Here is a 27,583-nt window from a genome sequence, read left to right on the forward strand (position 1 = left end):
TTTCACACTGACAGCTTAGAGCATCACAAAGATAACCAGAGATCTTAAACTTAAGAAAAAAAAAATAGGTCGAAGTCTGTCAAAGCACTGCCAGGTTCTTCCACGATCCTGCCAGTCAACAACAGAGCAGTTCAGTGCAGACAGAAGCGTGTGATCTTTATTCAGTATCTTGTACAACAGTCCTTAAAATACACATTGCTGTTTGGCGGTAAGGAAAATTTTAATGGTTCAATACTTTTTTCCCTTTTTCCAGCCCCTGCGGTTGTTTATACTTTAGTTAATAATAGTTAAATTGACAGCGTAATTGTCTTTAGTGCCACTAAGCAAATTCCACATGGGTAAACACTGCTGCTGTGTTGTAGTAGCTGCTATGTTTTTGTGTTGTTCTAGTTGGCTAGCAAGTAGAAGATCCTTGTTTAACCTTACCATCAGACACAGGAGAGGATGAAACAAGGTCAAATATTATGTAATTTTAAAGTAAGTCAAGTCAAAGTAAGTGAGTCAACTCAACCTAATTCAATTGAGTAAATCTAATTTAATTTAAATTTAATTTGATTTACTCAATTAAATTCAATTACTCAATTCAATTTTATTAAGTGTATTTTCAAAGGATCGAAGAAAGTGTCAGAGAAATAATGATTTTTAAGGTGAAACTGCTTTATTCAGTGTTTTTACCAATTTTAATCATATGGTCCATTTGTTTTGAAGAGGAGAAGACCTCAGTGGATAATTCAGCACCTGATAAAAACCTTCTGAACAAATAACACCGAAGGAACATTTCTAGGATCTTCAAGGTTTAAGGTCCTGGAAATAGGAAAAGTAAAATAATATCCACAGATGTCTGCAATGTATTTCCCAACAGCCATCTTTATTAAATAAATAAACATACAACAAAAATATATAACCATGCATCAGACAAAACATGTTGACATTTAGACAGCTGGCCTGTTGTTCATGGAACAGGGCTGGAGGTAGGACAGGACAGAAATGTTTCAGCCTCTTCATCCAGGGTTAAAACATTCGATAAATATAACATCAACTGAAAACTGGATAGAAAATAGTCATAGTGTAATAACAAATGTGTATGCAGTATCTATATCTCTTTATACATCATGTCTACCACAAAAATACCATATACTGTATCCTCTCAATCCCCTTGCCAAAGTGTTTAAATTTAACTTAATTTAAATTTAAAACCTTTTTGACCCTTTTGATACCTATACAGTATACTAAATAATAATATGATTGGAGACTTTTTGTTGCCTGTGGTGGTGCAGTTTCACCCTCATAAACATGACAAAGTCAAAAAGAAGAGATGCAGTTTTGAAATCTTTATAAACAGCCTTAAGCCAGTTCCCAGATCTGCATGAGAGGTAGAAGCATGGCCTTCTCAAAAAAAAAAAGAAAAAAGAATCAATGCATGACTAGTCAAGGGCAAAGCTGAGTTCCCGTTATTTAGCTTATCCATATCGCCATTCCTCTCAGATCTATAGAGCTACACAGGCAGGAAGAAGTCCTTCAAGATCCATCAAAAGGGTGCACAGAGATTGGAGCATTGTTTTTTGTCCCCATTTATACTAGTAACATTAGCAAGTGGTAGCATGATTGTGGGGCAGCAGGGCAACCTCTCTGGGTCCTCACTTTCTACGTACGTATATATACACGCTTTTTCTAGTTTCACAGTGTTTTCTCTAAATAGCCTAATTGAGCATGCTGGTTTAAAAACAACACACTGACTATACATTTTTATCTTTAATCAGCTTTGTTTTTTACTACCTGTTCAGTTAACTTTCCTATCCTCCTTTTTGTGCACACATTGCAGATCTGCCAGCTTGCCTGGAGAGTTTTCCAATTAATCTCTGCTGAAAACTAGAACAACCAGCACTTTTGTTTTGGTTTGTGTAACTGGTGCCAACAGTGTTGAGGAGTCAGGGTAGAAATTCGACTGCGTGTGCCGGATTTCTAAACAGGGATTAAGCCTCGTCATCTTTAACTAATACAAATTTCAATGGATATCTCCACTGAAAAATATCCACAGTTTAAGAACAGACTTAATCCTCCTCCAAGAAACTGGCCATGTGTGTTTTATCTGACGGGAAGAACATACGCTGTATGTAGTAACAGTATAGTGACAGTAGCAGTAGTGTATATGTACAGTAAAGATACGGCAGATATAGACTATGTACACAGTTGTTAGATGCTGTAAAGGAGACAATTCAGTCCACTGAACAGGATTAAGGCAGTTTCACAAGTGTCCTGGTATAACGGTAACTACTGTGCAGTTCAGTCTCAGACTTCATCTCGTTTTGATATAAAAATAATAAAAATTCAAGCAGAGTAAATGCTAAAAATCTTGAAGCTCATCTGAATCCTCGCTGTATTACTCTTTAATTCATGTCTATTCATTTCTACTGAATGCTTACATTGTTTTATTTGTACATTTCTGTCAAAATACTGTAATTGTTTTTTAGAGTTATATATATATATATATATATGTAGAACTAGTATACGAACAAACAAAATCAGGGGATTTTAACTTTCTGATTAACAAGTGTGATCTAGTATCAGGAATTTTTAATATCGTTTGTGCAGCCAATTTGAAAATATTTATGAAATATGTCGCTTGTAGTAAGTGGTGCTTACAGATAATGTCCCTATGAGAAACAATTTAGCTGGAAATGTGTTTTCCCATCTTATTTATGTGCCTTATACAGCATGCATTTTTTTCTTTAAGAGAAAATAGAGAATGGATAAATCTTTTTAACAGCTTGCAGTTAGCAGGGTCCACTGTACATAATAGTTAGCCTCTCCCAAACATGAGTAATTATTGTCACTCCATTACACAAGCTTTAGCCTATTATCTGTACTGTAAAGCAGGAATAAATGGTCTTTTGCTGGTTTTACTAACAGTACTCGACACAAAAAAAAAAAAAAAAAAAAAGAAAAAGCAAATAGCACAGTATGTTCATGGGTCTGTGCTGAATGTCTTAGGGAATATGGTTTTATCCCAGTGGCTATAATTATCATCATAACTTGAACAAAAACATACTGAATAGCTGGTCTCAGGTAGCTACACTGTATCATGACGCACAATAGAAAAGGTGTTGCAGACTGCATGAAACGTGCCTTGGCTAAGAGATACATAAAACAGCAACATCTTAATATCCCATCACACCATGTATGTTTGCTGCAGGGGGACATACAGTACAGTACAGTAAGTTAGGAATCATCACCATCATCATCATCATCATCATGCATAAAATGAATAGCTCTCTTTCTCTGTTCAGTTCAGCAGTGTACCATATAGCTGTGCCTTGGTCAAACTGTCCTTCCTCGTCAGTCCCGTGCTGCCAAATTTTTGGTATCTTGGAGAGGTCTTCTTTGGGAGTGCAGGGCCGATGCTGAGAGCCGAGCTGGAGCTCGGACGAGGCCGGACGCTCGGCCGGGGGCTAGGGTAGTGTTGAAGACTTGAGGCCTCAAGGGAGCTTTGATGTAAAGACTCAGCTGAGCTGTCTGCACTCAGATTTACATAGTCTTTCTTGGCACTGCTTGCTGCTGTCGCTCCCCCAGTACTCTCTTTGTCTTTAGAGCTCCCTGAGAGGAAAAGACTGCACTCTGAGTCCTGACTGTCATCCTTGGCTCTATACAGCACAGAAGTTTTCTCCTGCTTACGATGCTCCATAGGTTTGGGGCTGCGGCTGGGTGAAGGGGGACCCACAGCAAAGCACTGGTCCAGCATGCTGCTGTGGAAGACATGATCTCCTTCTTGGAAGCTGCTGTAGAGAGACCCCTTGACCTTACTGGATGGGCCCATGGCAAAGTGGCGCTCAGAGAAACTGTACGGAGACACCCGACCTGTGATGTTACGATAGGAAGATGAGAAGGCGTTGATGTCTTCCACACTAAGCTGTCTCCAACGGCTGTTCAGCTCATCCTCAGACACCTGGACGTCACCTCGGCTGTCCAGAGCTCCGCCTCGAGCCTGGCCCAGTCCAGTTGTGGACCCCATACTGTGAGAAGAGGCCAGGCGAGGGGTGCTGGAGTGGTATGGTTCACTGAAGCATGAAGCTGTCCTCGTGTACGCTGGTGAGGTGCCCTTTTGCGGGCTCCTGGAGGTCACCATGTGCTGGATGCTGTGGGACTTAGGGAAGCTTGGGCTGTCTTTATCATATGAAGACATGCTTTTGCGCTCATATTCCCCACTGCCACCATCTCGCCAGTCCATATAGAGCCCCTGGTGGGAAGAGGATAAGGTGCTACTGGCAGTGCGCCCACACCCAGCACTAACTCCTCCCTTTTCATCTGATGCCAGGCTGAAGCTGGAGTAAGAACTGGAAGCAGGAAGGCTGCCAGTGCCAAACTCGTCATGGTGGTGAAAGGAGGATGGAGGTTCATGGTGGGAGAAACTTCCGGAGTGGTAGGCATCTTCGTCTGGGTTACTGTCTGTGGAGTTCTGGGCGTGGAGCTGAAGCAGTCCAGTGCCGTGAAGGTCGACGCTCTGCCTGCGCTCTGTGTCTTGCCATCGTTCAGGGCAGTAGAGGGCTGTATCGCTGCAGTACAAATCAGATGTCTTATACGAAAGGCGTCGGGTCAAGTGATCAGTGCTCCCTGTTCCTGTAAGAAAGTCTCCATCCTGTGGCTGCGGGCTTGGTGATCGTGTTACAGGGCAACTGCTTCCTGGTTCGGGCTTCTCCAGTACCTTGGCAATTATGGACGTGGGCACAGCGTCAGAGTAATTGGAGTGACACATTGCCATGGTGGCTCCACTACCCCGGTTATGTTTCTCCATGTGGGAACTGATGCGTTCCTGGAAATCCAACGGCAGCTGGAAGACAGATATGCAAAAAGACAAAAGAATGATGAAGATAAGAAATTAAAGGAAAGACTTACACAGATTTGTTTTGTAGAAATTGTAACTGCTGAGTGAGCCAGTCTTCAGATTTCGTCAATGAAGCTCTAAAATGTAAAATTCCTCTACATCTTTTTCTTAATTATTTATACAATCAACATGAATCTCTTCCTCAAACATATTCTATGCTTTCTGTGTCAGTACTGAAGGTAATTTTAGAACTGCTCCTCAAGGATTTCAGTCTATGGTTCTCGTTTAGAAAGTAATTCATTCTCACAAAGCCCAAACAGTCCAGACAAGTTCATGCATCTCAGAGGAGTTGCACAACTCGGCCCCTCTAATGAACTTGTCAGAAAATTGCCAGTTCATTTATTTGTTTGCTTTGTCCCGAACACTATAGTGTTTTCCTTTTTCAACAGTTTTTTCTGTTGTTTACTTATCTCCCATTTGTCATTCCATAAAAAAATATGGATTTTAATAGTATAAGTTGTTCACATCTCAAGTATTTATACAAATATTTCTCAGATATTTATATATATATAGATTTACTGTATATATATAAATATTTCCTTTTTCCAAATGTTCTCTGTTCTGCTCTCCCCCATCTTTTCTCAGTCTTTCTTTCTCAATCTTTTTTTCCTTCTCTTGCTGTCTCTCTCACACAGTCAGACACATAATCTGTTTGATTGACTCATGTTTGAGAAAACAGTTCCTGTCAATTACAGATTGGTTCTTTGTGCCTATTAAAGCTGGTCAGGGTCAGCAGGAGCTGTTCCTGCCACACTGAGTTCTCTCTTCTCTCCTCCCTTTCTTTATCCTTTCATCTTTCTCTTCTTGCTCCACTGCCTTCTCAACCAAAAAGCCCTCATTCCCTCTCTCTCTCTCTTTTTCTCAGTGTCTCTCTCTTCTGTCTACCATCAAACACATATCAGTTCCACAGGGAACAGCTTAGATTCAAATTAAACCAGTGCTCTGGGTCTCCAGCTGGGAATAGAAAAAAAAGATAAAATACTGACTTGGCTTTGTTAAGAAATAGAAGCTCGCCTCGGCATAAAATAACCTGCATCTTTTAAGTCGATGCTATTTTTAGCAGCCACTGCCTCCCCAGAGGGACTAGAGATGGAAAGTAGGTGAGGCTGAATGGGGGGCACAAGATAATATACAGTGTGTGCTCCAAGTAAGCTAGCTCAGCATTAGCTGCTATATGAGGCAAATTTTAATTAACAGTCACATAGTTCTGCAGTGGTAATCCATGTGACAGTGTACATGTCCACAGGTCTTGTTGAAATAAGTGGTTTAATGGTGTATGATGAAACTGGCATTTTGTATTTTCACTGTAAAAGGTTCAAAATACTCCACATTTGAAAAGATTTTACATTTTATAACCTTTTTTTATTTACAGTGAGACTATGTAACATCAGAAAGAGGAAAAAAGTGATTCTTCCTCTTACAGATAAGTTAAATTCATTGGCAAGAAAGTGCACCCACTTAGTTACTGTTGCCTGATCAATTTCCTGTTTTAACATGGCCCATATGCAGTTCACAATGATAACATGGCAGATTAATAGCTCAAAATTTTACAGTTATTTTTTTTAAACTGTTGGTCTTCAATTTCACACGGAGGTAAACAAAAGCACCTTATAATTTCCAACCAATGATTTTATCATTTGAAAAGACAAATATTGCAAGCAGTTTTTATCAGGCATAGCTAGGAAGCACAAGATAATGCCAAAGCTAAAATCTGCCTAGTTAATTGACAAATTTCATCTCTAGCTGACTTTTTAATGTTTCCAGCTGACTTGTTTTAAAAACCAAAAGGTTGTAAAAGGGTCTGAAATATGCACATGATGGCTGTGATGCTAAAAAATAATTGAGGCTAAAGATACATGTCCAGTGATATCCTCACCAGCTGATGAGCTCAAGAAGACATGGAAATAAAAAAGCAGCATTGTTTTTGTACTGCAGGGTTTTTGCCCTCATGTCCATCACTGTGCTTATTCAAATGAAATCTGAATTATAAGAAAAGCAGAAAACTGCATCTCTTTAGAGTTGAATTCATTGTTGTCCTGTTTTGTTTATCTCATCACTGATGATTTAAAGATGTCAAATGTATCTGTGTACAGTACTTATGCCAATTATCAGCCCTGTTTTAGAGTATAACTTTTTTTTTGTACATCAGGTGTCATCTCAGGCCATCCTTTCATTCATTCATTCACTTATTATGCACAGGCGGGATGCAGACAGAGGGCACTTCAGACAGCAGACCTTCATCAGTCTGACTGACGAGGCCATGAGCACTGTGACTGCATCTTATTGTGAAAACCACTCACCAAGGCTTTTAATGGTGCACCGTCACAACACGGGGAACATCTCTCCATTACAGGAATAATTCTGAGAGAATTTCAATTTCATTAGTACACTAACGATATACAGCACAGGCTCAGTGATGGATGATGTAGTTTTATTGATTAAACTCTGGACTATAGCTAGGATTTTAGTAATACTGAGATCCATGAGTCCAGGTTTCCCCTCAGTCCTCACCCCCTTAAATTTTGTATTATTTGTTTATGTTTTATGTAACATTCATTTTTGTAAATTTTATTTCCTAACATGGCCTACATGCTCCTTAACAGCCTTTTCCAAATGGTCAGGAATAAAATTCGAGTGGTAAAGTGCTGAGCCCTTGATGGGCTGGGTATTGAACCATAATACATTTTGAGCATCGACCAAAATGTGTTTTTAGTGTTGAGTATTGAAAACTGTCAAGTACTTAAACTAAGTTTCGAATGCTTGGCCATCAGATATATTGTTTCATCAGATATTTCCTGGTTTAGGTGAGGCAATCTTTCTATTATTTATGTATGTAAAAAGGATCAAAAACATGTTCATATTCTCCAAAGAAAGGTGTCTTATAGGCACCAGTATCAATAATTGTTCTTTATAAACGTATTATTTATAGCCTTCACATTACTTAACCTAATCTCAGTCCTTAATAGCCGCTACAGTCCTGATCAAGCTGCTAAATTTTGATCATTTTCAGCCCTTTGCTACTGTACAAGGAGTAAAACACTAAAAATGTAATATCATCTTTCAGTATTTTAATTAAAACTGATTTTAAATCTCACGTCAGGAAACTTTTTTGCTGCAGCACAAATCTGACTTGACACATTGATGCAGTTGTAGCAGTAGTGCTGGGGAGCTCACCTCAGACATCTTGTGTGCTCTGTAGTGAGACTTGGAGCACTGCAGCAGCTGGGCTGCCAGGTTGCAGTCTTTCCTGTACAGGTCCTGTAAGAGGCAGAAAGATTTTCCTAAATCACTAAATTCATGCTTTGAAAACACTTTGGCAGCCTGATGGTACGAGTAAGCTTTTGACCGAGGGGGATTATATTGGAGCAGCCCTTGGGAAAAATCTGTAACACTTTATATTATAGCCCTCTAATTGTGGTGTAATTATTTTGTAAAATTGGGGGGCTTGTGGGGGAACTTATTTCAGGACACAGTGATGGATAACTACTGCTGAGCAATAGCAACAATACATCTAAAAGTAAAACATAAACAAATACATATAATTTACTATTTATGAGGTACTTATAAATTAATTATGGATCATGGGGGAACAAAACTAGAAACATGGCATGAATGGGGAAACAATTGCTTAATAATATGAAATTTATAAATATATACAGAGAATATTCTCCAGAAACACTGGTACTCGACTGAGCAATTCATTGATTTAGTGGTGTGTCAACTCAAAAGAACATATTCATCCATTGAAGCTGGAGCAGTTTAATTAACGTGTTTAGTTAACATGTATTTTTCACCATGGCTATATTTTTTCACTGGGTTGACATCAGGGGTTTGCATGCTCTTAACAACACTACCAAACCTTTTCATTTGTAATGAATCTTCCATCTGCCCAGTATACTCTGTGCTAATTTTATAGAGTTGTCTGAAACAATGCATTCACTTATCTCCAACCTCCAGTCTAGGAAGTGAGTGCACATTATTTATTTTTATTTCTTTCTTTCTTTTTGTAATGGATGGTTTTCTGATTTGCAGTTAAATTTCAGAGCAGAGTGAGGGTGGTCTACTGGCACAGCAGATGCATCGGTTTAGTTGTTTTCCCTCTTTCTAAGCATGCATGTGTTTGTGTGGGTGGTTAGCTGGTGTCTTTTCCTCTAACTCCTCTGTCAAATCCGTCCACTTATAAGGTCAGTTCTTGGGGCACTGTAGCCTCCTCCTGACAATAATTCCCATAACATCAAAACCTTCTCTTTGACAGTTTCAATTCCCCCACCCGTTAACAGTGTCTGCTTTTTGAATCACTTTATTTCTTTTTACTCTGTCACCAGGGGACATTCGGGCTCCCTGTAGCTTTGTGGATTGTTCAAATAAAGGGTGTAGGTTTTGTCTCAACATTGGTAAGGAAGCAACAACCCCGCCACCCCTCCAAAACAAAGTGATTGGCTTTTTAGTGCAGTCAACCAAACAGTTTATGAACATGTAAGATCTGAATTTACATTTAGGAATGGACATACGCAAATGTGATGAATATCCAATGTATGAAATATATGTACGTGTGAAGTAAAATCATATATGCATAAAATAAGTCATAGTATAGTAAGTCATAAAAAAACGCCATGGTATAGTAAGGTAAGAAACGTTATAGTGTAGAAATGCATAAAAACATCATAGCATAGTAAGGCATAAAAAGTCATAAAAATGTCATAATATAGTAAGTAATAAAGTCATAAAAAGTCATAGTATTATAAGGAACAAAAAGTCATAAAAACGATATAGTCTAGTAATGCATAAAAAGGCAAAAAAATATCTTAGTATAGTAAGTCATAAAAAAGTAATAATATTGTAAGGCAAAAAACGTCAAGGTACAGTGAGGCATAAAAAGTAATCAAATGTCATGATAAACATCATAGTATAGTAAGGCATAAAAAGTGAAAAGAACGTCATAGTATAGTGAGGCATAAAAAGTCATTAAAATGATATAGTATAGTAAGGCATAAAAAAACATTAAAACAACATAGTAAAACAAGGCATAAAAAGTCATTAAAATGACACAGTATAGTAAGGCATAAAGTCATTAAAAGGACATAGTATAGTAAGGCATAAAAAGTCAAAAAAACATCATAGTATAGTAAGGCATAAAAAGTCATTAAAACGATAAAGTATAGTAAGGCATAAAAAGTAAAAAAAAACAATATAATATAGTAAAGCATAAAAAGTAAAAAAAAAAACGATATAGTATAGTAAGGCATAAAAAGTCAAAAAAACGTCATAGTATAGTAAGGCATAAAAACTCACTAAAACAAAATATTATAGTAAGGCATAATAAGTCAATAAAACGATATAGTATAGTAAGGCATAAAAAAACATTAAAACAACATAGTAAAACAAGGCATAAAAAGTCATTAAAATGACATATTATAGTGAGGCATAAAAAGTCATTAAAATTATATAGTATAGTAACGCATAAAAAGTAAAAAAAAAACAATATAATATAGTAAGGCATAAAAAGTAAAAAAAACGATATAGTATAGTAAGGCATAAAAAGTCAAAAAAATGTCATAGTGTAGTAAGGCATAAAAACTCACTAAAACAAAATATTATAGTAAGGCATAAAAATTCATTAAAACAACGTAAGGCATAAAAATGTCATAGTACAGTAAGTTAATAAAAGTCATTAAAACGACATAGTATAGAAAGGCATAAAAACGTTATCGTATAATAAGGCATGAAAAGTCATAAAACGTCATAGTATAGTAAGGCATAAAAAGTCATTAAAACGACATAGTATAGTAAGGCATAAAAAGTCATTAAAACGATATAGTATAGTAAGGCATAAAAAGTCATTAAAACGATATAGTATAGAAAGGTATAAAACGTCATTACAATGACATAGTATAGTAAGGCATAAAAAGTCATTAAAAGGACATAGTAAAGTAAGGCATAAAAAAGTCATAAAAACGTCATAGTATAGTAAGGCATAAAAAGTCATAGTATAGTTAGGCATAAAGGGTCATTTAAACGACATAGTATAGTAAGGCATAAAAAGTCACAAGAACGTCATAGTATAGTGAGGCATAAAAAAACATTAAAACAACATAGTAAAACAAGGCATAAAAAGTCAAAAAAACGATATAGTATAGTAAGGCATAAAAAAGTCATTAAAACAATATAGTATAGTAAGGCATAAAAAGTCATTAAAACGATATAGTATAGAAAGGTATAAAACGTCATTACAATGACACAGTATAGTAAGGCATAAAAAGTCATTAAAAGGACATAGTATAGTAAGGCATAAAAAAGTCATAAAAACGTCATAGTATAGTAAGGCATAAAAAGTTATAGAAATATCATAGTAATTTAAGGCATGAAAAGTCATAAAAACGTCATAGTATAGTAAGGCATAACAAGTCATAGTATAGTTAGGCATAAAAGGTCATTTAAACGACATAGTATAGTAAGGCATAAAAAGTCACAAGAACGTCATAGTATAGTAAGGCATAAAAAGTCAATAAAACGATATAGTATAGTAAGGCATAAAAAAACATTAAAACAACATAGTAAAACAAGGCATAAAAAGTCATTAAAATGACATAGTATAGTAAGGCATAAAAAGTCAAAAAAACATCATAATATAGTAAGGCATAAAAAGTCAAAAAAACATCATAGTATAGTAAGGCATAAAAAGTCATTAAAACGATAAAGTATAGTAAGGCATAAAAAGTCATTAAAACGACATAGTATAGTAAGGCATAAAAAGTCACAAGAACGTCATAGTATAGTAAGGCATAAAAAGTCAATAAAACGATATAGTATAGTAAGGCATAAAAAAACATTAAAACAACATAGTAAAACAAGGCATAAAAAGTCATTAAAATGACATAGTATAGTAAGGCATAAAAAGTCATTAAAAGGACATAGTATAGAAAGGCATAAAAAGTCAAAAAAACGATATAGTACAATAAGGCATAAAAACATCATAGTATAGTAAGGCATAAAAAGTCATTAAAAGGACATAGTATAGTAAGGCATAAAAAAGTCATAAAAACATCATAGTATAGTAAGGCATTAAAAGTTATAGAAATATCATAGTAATTTAAGGCATGAAAAGTCATAAAAACGTCATAGTATAGTAAGGCATAAAAAGTCATTAAAACGATATAGTATAGTAAGGCATAAAAAGTCATTAAAACGATATAGTATAGAAAGGTATAAAACGTCATTACAATGACATAGTATAGTAAGGCATAAAAAGTCATTAAAAGGACATAGTAAAGTAAGGCATAAAAAAGTCATAAAAACGTCATAGTATAGTAAGGCATAAAAAGTCATAGTATAGTTAGGCATAAAGGGTCATTTAAACGACATAGTATAGTAAGGCATAAAAAGTCACAAGAACGTCATAGTATAGTGAGGCATAAAAAAACATTAAAACAACATAGTAAAACAAGGCCTAAAAAGTCAAAAAAACGATATAGTATAGTAAGGCATAAAAAGTCATTAAAACAATATAGTATAGTAAGGCATAAAAAGTCATTAAAACGATATAGTATAGAAAGGTATAAAACGTCATTACAATGACACAGTATAGTAAGGCATAAAAAGTCATTAAAAGGACATAGTATAGTAAGGCATAAAAAAGTCATAAAAACGTCATAGTATAGTAAGGCATAAAAAGTTATAGAAATATCATAGTAATTTAAGGCATGAAAAGTCATAAAAACGTCATAGTATAGTAAGGCATAACAAGTCATAGTATAGTTAGGCATAAAAGGTCATTTAAACGACATAGTATAGTAAGGCATAAAAAGTCACAAGAACGTCATAGTATAGTAAGGCATAAAAAGTCAATAAAACGATATAGTATAGTAAGGCATAAAAAAACATTAAAACAACATAGTAAAACAAGGCATAAAAAGTCATTAAAATGACATAGTATAGTAAGGCATAAAAAGTCAAAAAAACATCATAATATAGTAAGGCATGAAAAGTAAAAAAAACATCATAGTATAGTAAGGCATAAAAAGTCATTAAAACGATAAAAAATAGTAAGGCATAAAAAGTCATTAAAACGATATAGTATAGAAAGGTATAAAGCGTCATTAAAATGACATAGTATAGTAAGGCATAAAAAGTCATTTAAACGACATAGTATAGTAAGGCATAAAAAGTCACAAGAACGTCATAGTAGTGAGGCATAAAAAGTCATTAAAATGATATAGTATAGTAAGGCATAAAAAGTCAATAAAAAAATTTAGTATAGTAAGGCATAAAAAAACATTAAAACAACATAGTAAAACAAGGCATAAAAAATCATTAAAAAGACATAGTATAGTAAGGCATAAAAAGTCATTAAAAGGACATAGTATAGTAAGGCATAAAAAGTCATTAAAAGGACATAGTATAGAAAGGCATAAAAAGTCAAAAAAACGATATAGTACAATAAGGCATAAAAACATCATAGTATAGTAAGGCATAAAAAGTCATTAAAAGGACATAGTATAGTAAGGCATAAAAAAGTCATAAAAACATCATAGTATAGTAAGGCATTAAAAGTTATAGAAATATCATAGTAATTTAAGGCATGAAAAGTCATAAAAACGTCATAGTATAGTAAGGCATAAAAAGTCAATAAAAAGATTTAGTATAGTGAGGCATAAAAAAAACATTAAAACAACATAGTAAAACAAGGCATAAAAAGTCAAAAAAACGATACAGTATAGTAAGGCATAAAAACATCATAGTATAGTAAGGCATAAAAAGACATTAAAACGATATAGTATAGTAAGGCATAAAAAGTCATTAAAACGATATAGTATAGAAAGGTATAAAACGTCATTACAATGACATAGTATAGTGAGGCATAAAAAGTCATTAAAATGATATAGTATAGTAAGGCATAAAAAAAACATTAAAACAACATAGTAAAACAAGGCATAAAAAGTCATTAAAATGACATATTATAATGAGGCATAAAAAGTCATTAAAATGATATAGTATAGTAAGGCATAAAAAGTAAAAAAAACAATATAATATAGTAAGGCATAAAAAGTCAAAAAAACGTCATAGTATAGTAAGGCATGAAAATGTCAAAAACGTCATAGTATAGTAAGGCATAAAAAATAAAAAAAACGTCATAGTATAGTAAGATATAAAACGTCATAAAAACGTTATAGTATAATAAGGCATAAAAAGTCATTAAAACGATATAGTATAGTAAGGTATAAAAAGTTATAAAAATATCATAGTATTTTAAGGCATGAAAAGTCATAAAATTGTCATAGTATAGTAAGGCATAAAATAGCATCAAAATGTCATAGTGTAGTAAGACATAGAAAGTCAAAAAAATGATATAGTATAGTAAGGCATAAAAAGTCATAAAAACGTCATAGTATAGTAAGACATAAAACGTCATTAAAATGACACAGTATAGTAAGGCATAAAAAGGAATAAAACCATCATAGTATAGTAAGTCAGAAAAAGTCACAAAAACATTATAGCATAGTAAGGTAAAAACCATCATAGAATAGTAAGGCATAAAAAGGCATAAGAACTTCAAACCATAGTAAGACATAGAATAGTGTAAGATATTAATTGTTTTACATGCATATAAGTTTGACTCTAGAATATGAATGATGTTTAACTGTATATATGTGTAGGACATGGAGTTATTTAGGAAACATTTGGAGGTCCTGGTTGGATCCAAGAATGTTTGTGTTTGCTTTAATTGTTAGATCCCTACGGATGGAGAATGATGTCAGGTGCTCTGAACAAGGATGAGTAACAGCTAAGAGGCCCCACGGACATGAAGATCTCCAGATGAACATCAGCTTGTCACGCACATCAGAGAGTAAAAGACCAAACAAGCAGACAAAGTTTTGTTCCTCAAAGAGAGACCTTGGTGTCCTTTGTACCAGATCTGTCCTTCATGCACAAATAAAACATGCCATATTAAAGTGTTGAATTGTCAGTCTGATTGTATTCTTTTTCATCTTTCTGTCATGAGAAATCATCATTTCAATGAAGCATAAAAAGTTATTAAAAAACTCATAGTATAGTAAGGCATAAAAAGTAATAAAAATGACACAGTCTAGTAAGGATTAAAAGTCATAAAAACGTCATAGTATAGTAAGGCACAAAAAGTTAAAAGAACATGATAGGATACTAAAGCATAAAAAGTCATAAAAACGTCATAGTATATTAAAGCATGAAAATTCATAATAACGTCATTGTATAGTAAGGCATAAAAAGTCAAAAAAACATCATAGTATAGTACGGCATAAAAGTAAAAAAGACGACATAGTATAGTAAGACATAAAAAGTCAAAAAAACGACATAGTATAGTAAGGCATAAAAAGTCAAAAAAACGTTATAGTATAATAAGGCATGAATAGTCATAAAACGTCATAGTATAGTAAGGCATAAAAAGTCAAAAAAACGATATAGTATAGTAAGGCATAAAAACGTTATAGTATAATAAGGCATAAAAAATCATTAAAACGATATAGTATAGAAAGGTATAAAACATCATTACAATGACATAGTATAGTAATGCATAAAAAGTCATTAAAAGGACATAGTATAGTAAGGCATAAAAAGTCATAAAAACGTCATAGTACACTAAGGCATAAAAAGTTATAGAAATATCATAGTAATTTAAGGCATGAAAATTCATAAAACTGTCATAGTATAGTAAGGTATAAAAAGACACAAAAATGCCATAGTATAGTAAGGCATAAAATAGCATCAAAATGTAATAGTGTAGTAAGACAGAGAAAGTGATAAAAAAAAGTCATAGTATAGTAAAGCATAAAAAGTCAGAAAAACATTATAGTATAGTAAGATAAAAAACATCATAGTATAGTAAGGCATAAAAAGTCAGAAAAACATTATAGTATAGTAAGATAAAAAACATCCTAGTATAGTAAGACATAAAAAGGAATAAAACCATCATAGTATAGTAAGTCAGAAAAAGTCAAAAAAACATTATAGTATAGTAAGGTAAAAACAATCATAGTATAGTAAGGCATGAAAATGCATAAAAACTTCAAACCATAGTAAGACATACAATAGTGTAAGATATTAATTGTTTTACATGCATATAAGTTTGACTCTAGAATATGAATGATGTTTAACTGTATATATGTGTAGGACATGGAGTTATTTAGGAAACATCTGGAGGTCCTGGTTGGATCCAAGAATGTTTGTGTTTGCTTTAATTGTTAGATCCCTACGGATGGAGAATGATGTCAGGTGCTCTGAACAAGGATGAGTAACAGCTAAGAGGCCCCACGGACATGAAGATCTCCAGATGAACATCAGCTTGTCACGCACATCAGAGAGTAAAAGACCAAACAAGCAGACAAAGTTTTGTTCCTCAAAGAGATACCTTGGTGTCCTTTGTACCAGATCCGTCCTTCATGCACAAATAAAACCTGCCATATTAAAGTGTTGAATTGTCAGTCTGATTGTATTCTTTTTCATCTTTCTGTCATGAAAAATCATAATTTCAATGAAGCATAAAAAGTTATAAAAAAACTCATAGTATAGTAAGGCATAAAAAGTAATAAAAATGACACAGTCTAGTAAGGAATAAAAAGTCATAAAAACGTCATAGTATAGTAAGGCACAAAAAGTTAAAAGAACATGATAGGATACTAAAGCATAAAAAGTCATAAAAACGTCATAGTATATTAAAGCATGAAAATTCATAATAACGTCATAGTATAGTAAGGCATAAAAAGTAAAAAAAACATCATCGTATAGTAAGACATAAAACGTCATTAAAATGACATAGTATAGTAAGGCATAAAAGTCAAAAAAATGATATAGTATAGTAAGGCATAAAAAGTCATTAAAATGACATAGTATAGTAAGGGATAAAAAGTCATTAAAAAGGACATATTATATAATAAAGCATAAAAAAGTCATAGTATAGTGAGGCATAAAAAGTCATTAAAACGACATAGTATAGTACGGCATAAAAAGTTAATAAAACGATATAGTATAGTAAGGCATAAAAAGTCATAAAAAAGTCATAGTATATTAAGGCATAAAAATTTAAAAAAACGATATATTATAGTAAGGCATAAAAAGTCAATAAAACGACATAGTATAGTTAGGCATAAAATGTAAAAAAAACGATATGGTATAGTAAGGCATAAAAAGTAAAAAAAAAGATATAGTATAGTAAGGCATAAAAAGTCATTAAAACGACATAGTATAGTAAAGCATAAAAAGTCATTAAAATGACACAGTATAGTAAGGCATAAAAAGCCATTAAAAGGACATAGTATAGAATGGCATAAAAAAGTCCAAAAAACGTCATAGTATAGTAAGGCATAAAAAAGTCCAAAAAAAGATATAGTATAGTAAGGCATAAAAAAGTCCAAAAAACGTCATAGTATAGTAAGGCATAAAAAGTCAAAAAAACGATACAGTATAGTTAGGCATAAAAAGTCAAAAAAACGATATAGTATAGTAAGGCATAAAAAGTCATAAAAACATCATAGTATAGTAAGGCATAAAAAGTCAAAAAACGATATAGTATAGTAAGGCATAAAAAGTCATTAAAACGACATAGTATAGTAAAGCATAAAAAGTCAAAAAAATGTCATAGTATAGTAACGCATAAAAGTCAATAAAACGACATAGTATAGTAAAGCATAAAAACGTCATAGTATAGTAAGGCATAAAAAGTCAAAAAAACGATATAGTATAGTAAGGCATAAAAAGTCATAAAAACGTCATAAGATAGTAAGGCATAAAAAGTCAAAAAAACATCATAGTATAGTACGGCATAAAAGTAAAAAAAACGACATAGTATAGTAAGATATAAAAAGTCAAAAAAACGACATAGTATAGTAAGGCATAAAAAGTCAAAAAAACGTTATAGTATAATAAGGCATGAATAGTCATAAAACGTCATAGTATAGTAAGGCATAAAAAGTCAAAAAAACGATATAGTATAGTAAGGCATAAAAACGTTATAGTATAATAAGGCATAAAAAATCATTAAAACGATATAGTATAGAAAGGTATAAAACATCATTACAATGACATAGTATAGTAAGGCATAAAAAGTCATTAAAAGGACATAGTATAGTAAGGCATAAAAAAGTCATAAAAACGTCATAGTACACTAAGGCATAAAAAGTTATAGAAATATCATAGTAATTTAAGGCATGAAAATTCATAAAACTGTCATAGTATAGTAAGGTATAAAAAGACACAAAAATGCCATAGTATAGTAAGGCATAAAATAGCATCAAAATGTAATAGTGTAGTAAGACAGAGAAAGTGATAAAAAAAAGTCATAGTATAGTAAAGCATAAAAAGTCAGAAAAACATTATAGTATAGTAAGATAAAAAACATCATAGTATAGTAAGGCATAAAAAGTCAGAAAAACATTATAGTATAGTAAGATAAAAAACATCCTAGTATAGTAAGGCATAAAAAGGAATAAAACCATCATAGTATAGTAAGTCAGAAAAAGTCAAAAAAACATTATAGTATAGTAAGGTAAAAACAATCATAGTATAGTAAGGCATGAAAATGCATAAAAACTTCAAACCATAGTAAGACATACAATAGTGTAAGATATTAATTGTTTTACATGCATATAAGTTTGACTCTAGAATATGAATGATGTTTAACTGTATATATGTGTAGGACATGGAGTTATTTAGGAAACATCTGGAGGTCCTGGTTGGATCCAAGAATGTTTGTGTTTGCTTTAATTGTTAGATCCCTACGGATGGAGAATGATGTCAGGTGCTCTGAACAAGGATGAGTAACAGCTAAGAGGCCCCACGGACATGAAGATCTCCAGATGAACATCAGCTTGTCACGCACATCAGAGAGTAAAAGACCAAACAAGCAGACAAAGTTTTGTTCCTCAAAGAGATACCTTGGTGTCCTTTGTACCAGATCCGTCCTTCATGCACAAATAAAACCTGCCATATTAAAGTGTTGAATTGTCAGTCTGATTGTATTCTTTTTCATCTTTCTGTCATGAAAAATCATAATTTCAATGAAGCATAAAAAGTTATAAAAAAACTCATAGTATAGTAAGGCATAAAAAGTAATAAAAATGACACAGTCTAGTAAGGAATAAAAAGTCATAAAAACGTCATAGTATAGTAAGGCACAAAAAGTTAAAAGAACATGATAGGATACTAAAGCATAAAAAGTCATAAAAACTTCATAGTATATTAAAGCATGAAAATTCATAATAACGTCATAGTATAGTAAGGCATAAAAAGTAAAAAAAACATCATCGTATAGTAAGACATAAAACGTCATTAAAATGACATAGTATAGTAAGGCATAAAAGTCAAAAAAATGATATAGTATAGTAAGGCATAAAAAGTCATTAAAATGACATAGTATAGTAAGGGATAAAAAGTCATTAAAAGGACATATTATATAATAAAGCATAAAAAGTCATAGTATAGTGAGGCATAAAAAGTCATTAAAACGACATAGTATAGTACGGCATAAAAAGTTAATAAAACGATATAGTATAGTAAGGCATAAAAAGTCATAAAAAGTCATAGTATATTAAGGCATAAAAATTTTAAAAAACGATATATTATAGTAAGGCATAAAAAGTCAATAAAACGACATAGTATAGTTAGGCATAAAATGTAAAAAAAACGATATGGTATAGTAAGGCATAAAAAGTAAAAAAAAAGATATAGTATAGTAAGGCATAAAAAGTCATTAAAACGATATAGTATAGTAAAGCATAAAAAGTCATTAAAATGACACAGTATAGTAAGGCATAAAAAGCCATTAAAAGGACATAGTATAGAATGGCATAAAAAGTCCAAAAAACGTCATAGTATAGTAAGGCATAAAAAGTCCAAAAAAAGATATAGTATAGTAAGGCATAAAAAGTCCAAAAAACGTCATAGTATAGTAAGGCATAAAAAGTCAAAAAAACGATACAGTATAGTTAGGCATAAAAAGTCAAAAAAACGATATAGTATAGTAAGGCATAAAAAGTCATAAAAACATCATAGTATAGTAAGGCATAAAAAGTCAAAAAACGATATAGTATAGTAAGGCATAAAAAGTCATTAAAACGACATAGTATAGTAAAGCATAAAAAGTCAAAAAAATGTCATAGTATAGTAACGCATAAAAGTCAATAAAACGACATAGTATAGTAAAGCATAAAAACGTCATAGTATAGTAAGGCATAAAAAGTCAAAAAAACGATATAGTATAGTAAGGCATAAAAAGTCATAAAAACGTCATAAGATAGTAAGACATAAAACGTCATTAAAATGACATAGTATAGTAAGGCATAAAAAGTCAAATAAAGTCATAGTTTAGAAAGGCATAAAACATCATTAAAATGACATAGTATAGTAAGGCATAAAAGTCAATAAAATGATATAGTATAGTAAGGCATAAAAAGTAAAATAAACGATAAAGTATAGTAAGGCATAAAAAGTCAAAAAAACATCATAGTATATTAAGGCAAAAAAAATAAAAAAAACATCATAGTATAGTAAGACATAAAACGTCATTAAAATTACATAGCATAGTAAGGCATAGAAGTCAAAAAAACGATATAGTATAGTAAGGCATAAAAAGTCATTAAAATGACACAGTATAGTAAGGAATAAAAAGCCGTTAAAAGGACATAGTATAGAATGGCATAAAAAGTCCAAAAAACGTCATAGTATAGTAAGGCATAAAAAGTCCAAAAAAAGATATAGTATAGTAAGGCATAAAAAGTCCAAAAAACGTCATAGTATAGTAAGGCATAAAAAGTCAAAAAAACGATACAGTATAGTAAGGCATAAAAAGTCATAAAAACATCATAGTATAGTAAGGCATAAAAAGTCAAAAAACGATATAGTATAGTAAGGCATAAAAAGTCATTAAAACGACATAGTATAGTAAAGCATAAAAAGTCAAAAAAATGTCATAGTATAGTAACGCATAAAAGTCAATAAAACGACATAGTATAGTAAAGCATAAAAACGTCATAGTATAGTAAGGCATAAAAAGTCAAAAAAACGATATAGTATAGTAAGGCATAAAAAGTCATAAAAACGTCATAAGATAGTAAGACATAAAACGTCATTAAAATGACAGTATAGTAAGGCATAAAAAGTCAAATAAAGTAATAGTTTAGAAAGGCATAAAACATCATTAAAATGACATAGTATAGTAAGGCATAAAAGTCAATAAAATGATATAGTATAGTAAGGCATAAAAAGTAAAATAAACGATAAAGTATAGTAAGGCATAAAAAGTCAAAAAAACATCATAGTATATTAAGGCAAAAAAAATAAAAAAAACATCATAGTATAGTAAGACATAAAACGTCATTAAAATTACATAGCATAGTAAGGCATAGAAGTCAAAAAAACGATATAGTATAGTAAGGCATAAAAAGTCATTAAAATGACACAGTATAGTAAGGAATAAAAAGCCGTTAAAAGGACATAGTATAGAATGGCATAAAAAGTCCAAAAAACGTCATAGTATAGTAAGGCATAAAAAGTCCAAAAAAAGATATAGTATAGTAAGGCATAAAAAGTCCAAAAAACGTCATAGTATAGTAAGGCATAAAAAGTCAAAAAAACGATACAGTATAGTAAGGCATAAAAAGTCATAAAAACATCATAGTATAGTAAGGCATAAAAAGTCAAAAAACGATATAGTATAGTAAGGCATAAAAAGTCATTAAAACGACATAGTATAGTAAAGCATAAAAAGTCAAAAAAATGTCATAGTATAGTAACGCATAAAAGTCAAATAAAGTCATAGTTTAGAAAGGCATAAAACATCATTAAAATGACATAGTATAGTAAGGCATAAAAGTCAATAAAATGATATAGTATAGTAAGGCATAAAAAGTAAAATAAACGATAAAGTATAGTAAGGCATAAAAAGTCATAAAAACATCATAGTATAGTAAGGCATAAAAAGTCAAAAAACGATATAGTATAGTAAGGCATAAAAAGTCATAAAAACGTCATAAGATAGTAAGACATAAAACGTCATTAAAATGACATAGTATAGTAAGGCATAAAAAGTCAAATAAAGTCATAGTTTAGAAAGGCATAAAACATCATTAAAATGACATAGTATAGTAAGGCATAAAAGTCAATAAAATGATATAGTATAGTAAGGCATAAAAAGTAAAATAAACGATAAAGTATAGTAAGGCATAAAAAGTCAAAAAAACATCATAGTACATTAAGGCAAAAAAAATAAAAAAAACATCATAGTATAGTAAGACATAAAACATCATTAAAATTACATAGCATAGTAAGGCATAGAAGTCAAAAAAACGATATAGTATAGTAAGGCATAAAAAGTCATTAAAATGACACAGTATAGTAAGGCATAAAAAGCCGTTAAAAGGACATAGTAAAGTAAAGCATAAAAACTTCATAGTATAGTAAGGCATAAAAAGTAAAAAAAACTACATAGTATAGTAAGTCATAAAAGTCGAAAAAAGTCATAGTATAGTGAGACATAAAACGTCATTAAAATGACATAGTATAGTAAGGCATAAAAGTCAAAAAAACATCATAGTATAGTAAGGCATAAAAAGTCATTAAAATGACATAGTATAGTAAGGCATAAAAAGTCAAATAAAGTCATAGTTTAGAAAGGCATAAAACATCATTAAAATGACATAGTATAGTAAGGCATAAAAGTCAATAAAATGATATAGTATAGTAAGGCATAAAAAGTAAAATAAACGATAAAGTATAGTAAGGCATAAAAAGTCAAAAAAACATCATAGTATATTAAGGCATAAAAAATAAAAAAAACATCATAGTATAGTAAGACATAAAACGTCATTAAAATTACATAGTATAGTAAGGCATAGAAGACAAAAAAACGATATAGTATAGTAAGGCATAAAAAGTCATTAAAATGACACAGTATAGTAAGGCATAAAAAGCCATTAAAAGGACATAGTAAAGTAAAGCATAAAAACTTCATAGTATAGTAAGGCATAAAAAGTCAAAAAAACTAAATAGTATAGTAAGTCATAAAAGTCAAAAAAAGTCATAGTATAGTGAGACATAAAACGTCATTAAAATGACATTGTATAGTAAGGCATAAAAGTCAAAAAAGGTCATAGTATAGTGAGACATAAAACGTCATTAAAATCACATAGTATAGTAAGGGACAAAAAGTCAAAAAAACGTAATATTTTAGAAAGGCATAAAACGTCATTAAAATGACAGTATAGTAAGGAATAAAATTCAATAAAACGATTTAGTATAGTAATGCATAAAAAGTAAAAAAAAACGATAAAGTATAGTAAGGCATAAAAGTCAAAAAAAGGTCACAGTATAGTAAGACATAAAACGTCATTAAAATGACACAGTATAGTAAGGCATAAAAAGCCATAAAAATGTCATAGTATAGAAAGGCATAAAACGTCATAAAAACAACATTGTAAAACAAGGCATAAAAATTCCGTTACACGTCATAGTATAGTAAGGTATAAAAAGTCATTATAATGACACAGTATAGTAAGACACAAAAAGCCATTAAGAGGACAAAGTATAATAAAGCATAAAAACATCATGGTATAGAATGGCATAAAAGTCAATAAAACGACATAGTATAGTAAGGCATAAAAAGTCAAAAAAACGTCATAGTATAGTAAGGCATAAACGTCAATAAAACGACATAGTGTAGTAAGGCATAAAATTCAATAAAACGACATAGTATAATAACGCATAAAAAGTCATTAAAAGGACATAGTATAGTAAAGCATAAAAACATCATAGTATAGTAAGGCATAAAAAGTCAAAAAAATGATATAGTATATTAAGGCATAAAAAGTCATAAAAACGTCATAAGATAGTAAGACATAAAACGTCATTAAAATGAAACAGTATAGTAAGGCATAAAAAGTTATAAAAACGTCATAGTATAGAAAGGCATAAAATGTCATAAACAGACATAGTATAGTAAGGTATAAAAAGTCAAAAAACGACATGGTATAGTAAGGCACAAAAGTCAAAAAAACGATATAGTATAGTAAGGCATAAAAAGTCATTAAAACGACATAGTATAATAAGGCATAAAAAGTCATTAAAACGATATAGTATAGTAAGGTATAAAAAGTTATAAAAATATCATAGTATTTTAAGGCATGAAAAGTCATAAAATCGTCATAGTATAGTAAGACATAAAACGTCATTAAAATGACACAGTATAGTAAGGCATAAAAAGGAATAAAACCATCATAGTATAGTAAGTCAGAAAAAGTCAAAAAAACATTATAGTATAGTAAGGTAAAAACAATCATAGTATAGTAAGGCATGAAAATGCATAAAAACTTCAAACCATAGTAAGACATAGAATAGTGTAAGATATTAATTGTTTTACATGCATATAAGTTTGACTCTAGAATATGAATGATGTTTAACTGTATATATGTGTAGGACATGGAGTTATTTAGGAAACATCTGGAGGTCCTGGTTGGATCCAAGAATGTTTGTGTTTGCTTTAATTGTTAGATCCCTACGGATGGAGAATGATGTCAGGTGCTCCGAACAAGGATGAGTAACAGCTAAGAGGCCCCACGGACATGAAGATCTCCAGATGAACATCAGCTTGTCACGCACATCAGAGAGTAAAAGACCAAACAAGCAGACAAAGTTTTGTTCCTCAAAGAGAGACCTTGGTGTCCTTTGTACCAGATCTGTCCTTCATGCACAAATAAAACATGCCATATTAAAGTGTTGAATTGTCAGTCTGATTGTATTCTTTTTCATCTTTCTGTCATGAGAAATCATCATTTCAATGAAGCATAAAAAGTTATAAAAAAACTCATAGTATAGTAAGGCATAAAAAGTAATAAATATGAAACAATCTAATAAGGGATAAAAAGTCATAAAAACGTCATAGTATAGTAAGGCACAAAAAGTTAAAAGAACATGATAGGATACTAAAGCATGAAATGTCATAAAAACATCATAGTATATTAAAGCATGAAAATTCATAATAACGTCATTGTATCGTAGGGCATAAAAAGTCAAAAACGTCATAGTCTAGTAAGGCATAAAAATGTCATAATATAGCAAGACATAAAAAGTCATAAAAAGTCATAGTATTGTAAGCAATAAAAAGTCATAATAACAACATATTCTAGTAAGGCACAAAAATGCATAACAAAGTCATAGTGCAGCAAGGCATAAAAAGTCTCAAAATCCTCATAATATGATAAGACATAAAAATGTCATAAAAAGTAATAGTATAGTAAGACATAAAAAGGCATAAAAATGTCATAGTATAATATAGCATAATAAGTCAAAAGAACATCACAGAATACTAAAGCGTAAAAAGTCATAACAAAGTCATATCATATTAAAGCTTGAAAATTCATACAAACGTCATAGTATAGTAAGGACTAAAAAGGTCCTCAAAACTTCATAGTATAGTAAAGCACAAAAAGTCATAGTATAGTAAGGAATAAAAAGTCTTAAAAACGTCATAGTATAGTAAGGCATAAAAAGCCATATATACGCCATTGTATAGTACGGCATAAATATGTCATAGCATAGTAAGGAATAAATAGTCATAAAAACGACATAGTCTGTCAAGGCATAAAAAGTCATAAAAATGTCATAGTATAGTAAGACACAAAAAGTCATAAAAAATCATAATATAGTAAGGCATAAAAGCCATAAAAAGATCATAGTATAGTAAGGCATAAAACGGCATAAAAACGTCATATTATAGCAAGACATAAAAATTGAAATGTTCTAATATGACCTCAATCCAAACATAGTACAAATGAGTTCACTCAAATATTGTTAGGGAGAATTCTGTTCTCCCAAAATATTGGTAGGGACATGTCCCTAACGTCCATATATATACAAACCTATGCCTTTGGTTCAAATAGACCTGTGAGACCTCAGTGATATCTTAGTTAACATGAGTGGTGTGGTGTGTTTCTCCTGGGAAAGACAACCACAGCTTCGAGCCAGTTTTTTTAAGGTCTGAAGATGAGGTCTTAATGTACTGTATGTATTTAAAATGCAGTAATGACAGTTTCTTGTGGCTTTATATAAACCTGGTATTCTTGCAGTCAATTAACTAGTAACATGCATGGACGGATAATGAGACAATGGGCCCCTGGGTACAGACATGTAGAGGGCCTCCCACTCCTCCTACATAGGAGCATGATTCAAAGTGAAATAGACAAAATGACAAGAAATGACAAGGCTTTTCGATTTTGTGTCCTTTATGTTGTTTTGTTTTTTCATGTGGTCCTTTTGTGCTTTTATTAGTTATTTTGAGTCTCTTTGTGGCTGCTTTACGCCTCTTTGCTGTCATTTAGCATTTCTTTTTGGTTATTTTGCATCTGTTTACAGTCTTTTTTTGTGTCTCTGTGCTCATATTGCTCAATTCAAACATAAGCTCTGACCCCATGGCCCCCTGACTCCTTTGGACCCTTGGTCTGTGCCTTTTAGGCCTGTTCAGTAATCCATCCATCACAACAACCTATTGTAGATTAAATGGATTTATCACATAAGAGAAATAAAATGTCTTACATTTCATTTAATGTGACATATTTGCTTTTCCCGTCAGGACTCGGTATGACACATGTGAAACGTGACTTGCATTCTCCATATTACAAAACAATAAATTCAGAGCTTGCTCGCTGGAGAAAATGCCTGCCTCACTGCTGGCTCTGGTTGGACAAATTCTCCACCCATTTAAAATGATCCCTGACCCAATCAGCCTGAATAGATCTGGAGGGATTGTCAAAATGCTCTATAGCTCAGAAGTGCTAAAAACTGCCATGGACCAAGGAGAGAAAATTTAACCTAACCTGGAGCCCCCAGTAGAAATAACAGTAAAATCACATCAAAGAAATTGAGGCACCACATTGCCACATGCCCCTGAGCTCAGATCCACATGGCCCCGGCACCAACTTCTGGCAGCCCTGAGGATGTCCATTGATTTCACGATAATCACTATAAAACACCCAGCGGTTTAGAGTTAATTCCTCTATCTGCTGTGGCTCCTTGAAGCACAAATATCCAGGATGTTGCTGAAATACAGTGGATATGAACAAGAAAGGGTTCACAGAGACTGGTGCCAGTTTGCAAGGAGAAGGTGTTTCCATCACGACAAACAGATTTTTGACAAGTTGTTATTTCATTCTTGCAAGACAACTCTTGTTTGTAGGTGCTAACAGGGCTGGTTTACTGACCAAGCAAGGAAAGCAAGGAAAGCAACTGCCCCAGGGCCCCACATCTCTGTGGCCCTGAATGCCACAGGCTACTACTTAATTTGTGAGCCTGCAGGTTAATATAATTTGGCCATAGTCTTATCACACAAAAAAGTTCAGATACTGTACAAATGAGTTACAATAACCTTACTTTTGGTTATTGCACAGTGCTGACAGGGATGTCAGTGTGAGCCCATAATACATGATGCAGCCCTGAATACTCACATTGTCCTCTCTGAGTTTATTAATGGTAATCTTCGCCTCCATGAGGTGGTTGTTCAGGACGATGATCTCCCGACTGAGGGCTCTCTTTTCCTCTTCATGGTGCTGGGACTGCAGTAAAAGAGGGAGAATCGACAAGGGAGAAGAGAAATTGGATAGAAAAAAAGAAAACAAAGGATGACAGTGGTAGACCGTGTAGATGATAAGAAGAGGGGTACAGGGTTAGAGGAAAGAGTTGAGTGTTGAG

The 27,583-nt window shown here is 32.2% G+C and overlaps 1 protein-coding gene across 1 annotated transcript in view; it reads right to left on the bottom strand.

Annotated features, from left to right (window-relative positions):
* Positions 1-847: 847 nt before the first annotated feature.
* The window catches only part of LOC130179881 (brain-enriched guanylate kinase-associated protein), a 54,626-nt gene continuing 27,890 nt past the window's right edge, over positions 848-27,583 (bottom strand). Inside the window, exons 5-7 of the mRNA XM_056392998.1 lie at positions 27,340-27,447; positions 8,054-8,137; positions 848-4,825 (exon numbers count right to left, since the gene is read on the bottom strand). Coding sequence (XP_056248973.1) covers positions 3,284-4,825; positions 8,054-8,137; positions 27,340-27,447 — 1,734 coding nt within the window. The 3' untranslated portion in view covers positions 848-3,283. The remainder of the gene's footprint in view (positions 4,826-8,053; positions 8,138-27,339; positions 27,448-27,583) is intronic.

The sequence above is a fragment of the Seriola aureovittata genome, chromosome 13 (genome assembly GCF_021018895.1).
Source record: "Seriola aureovittata isolate HTS-2021-v1 ecotype China chromosome 13, ASM2101889v1, whole genome shotgun sequence".
Classification (NCBI taxonomy): Eukaryota; Metazoa; Chordata; class Actinopteri; order Carangiformes; family Carangidae; genus Seriola; species Seriola aureovittata.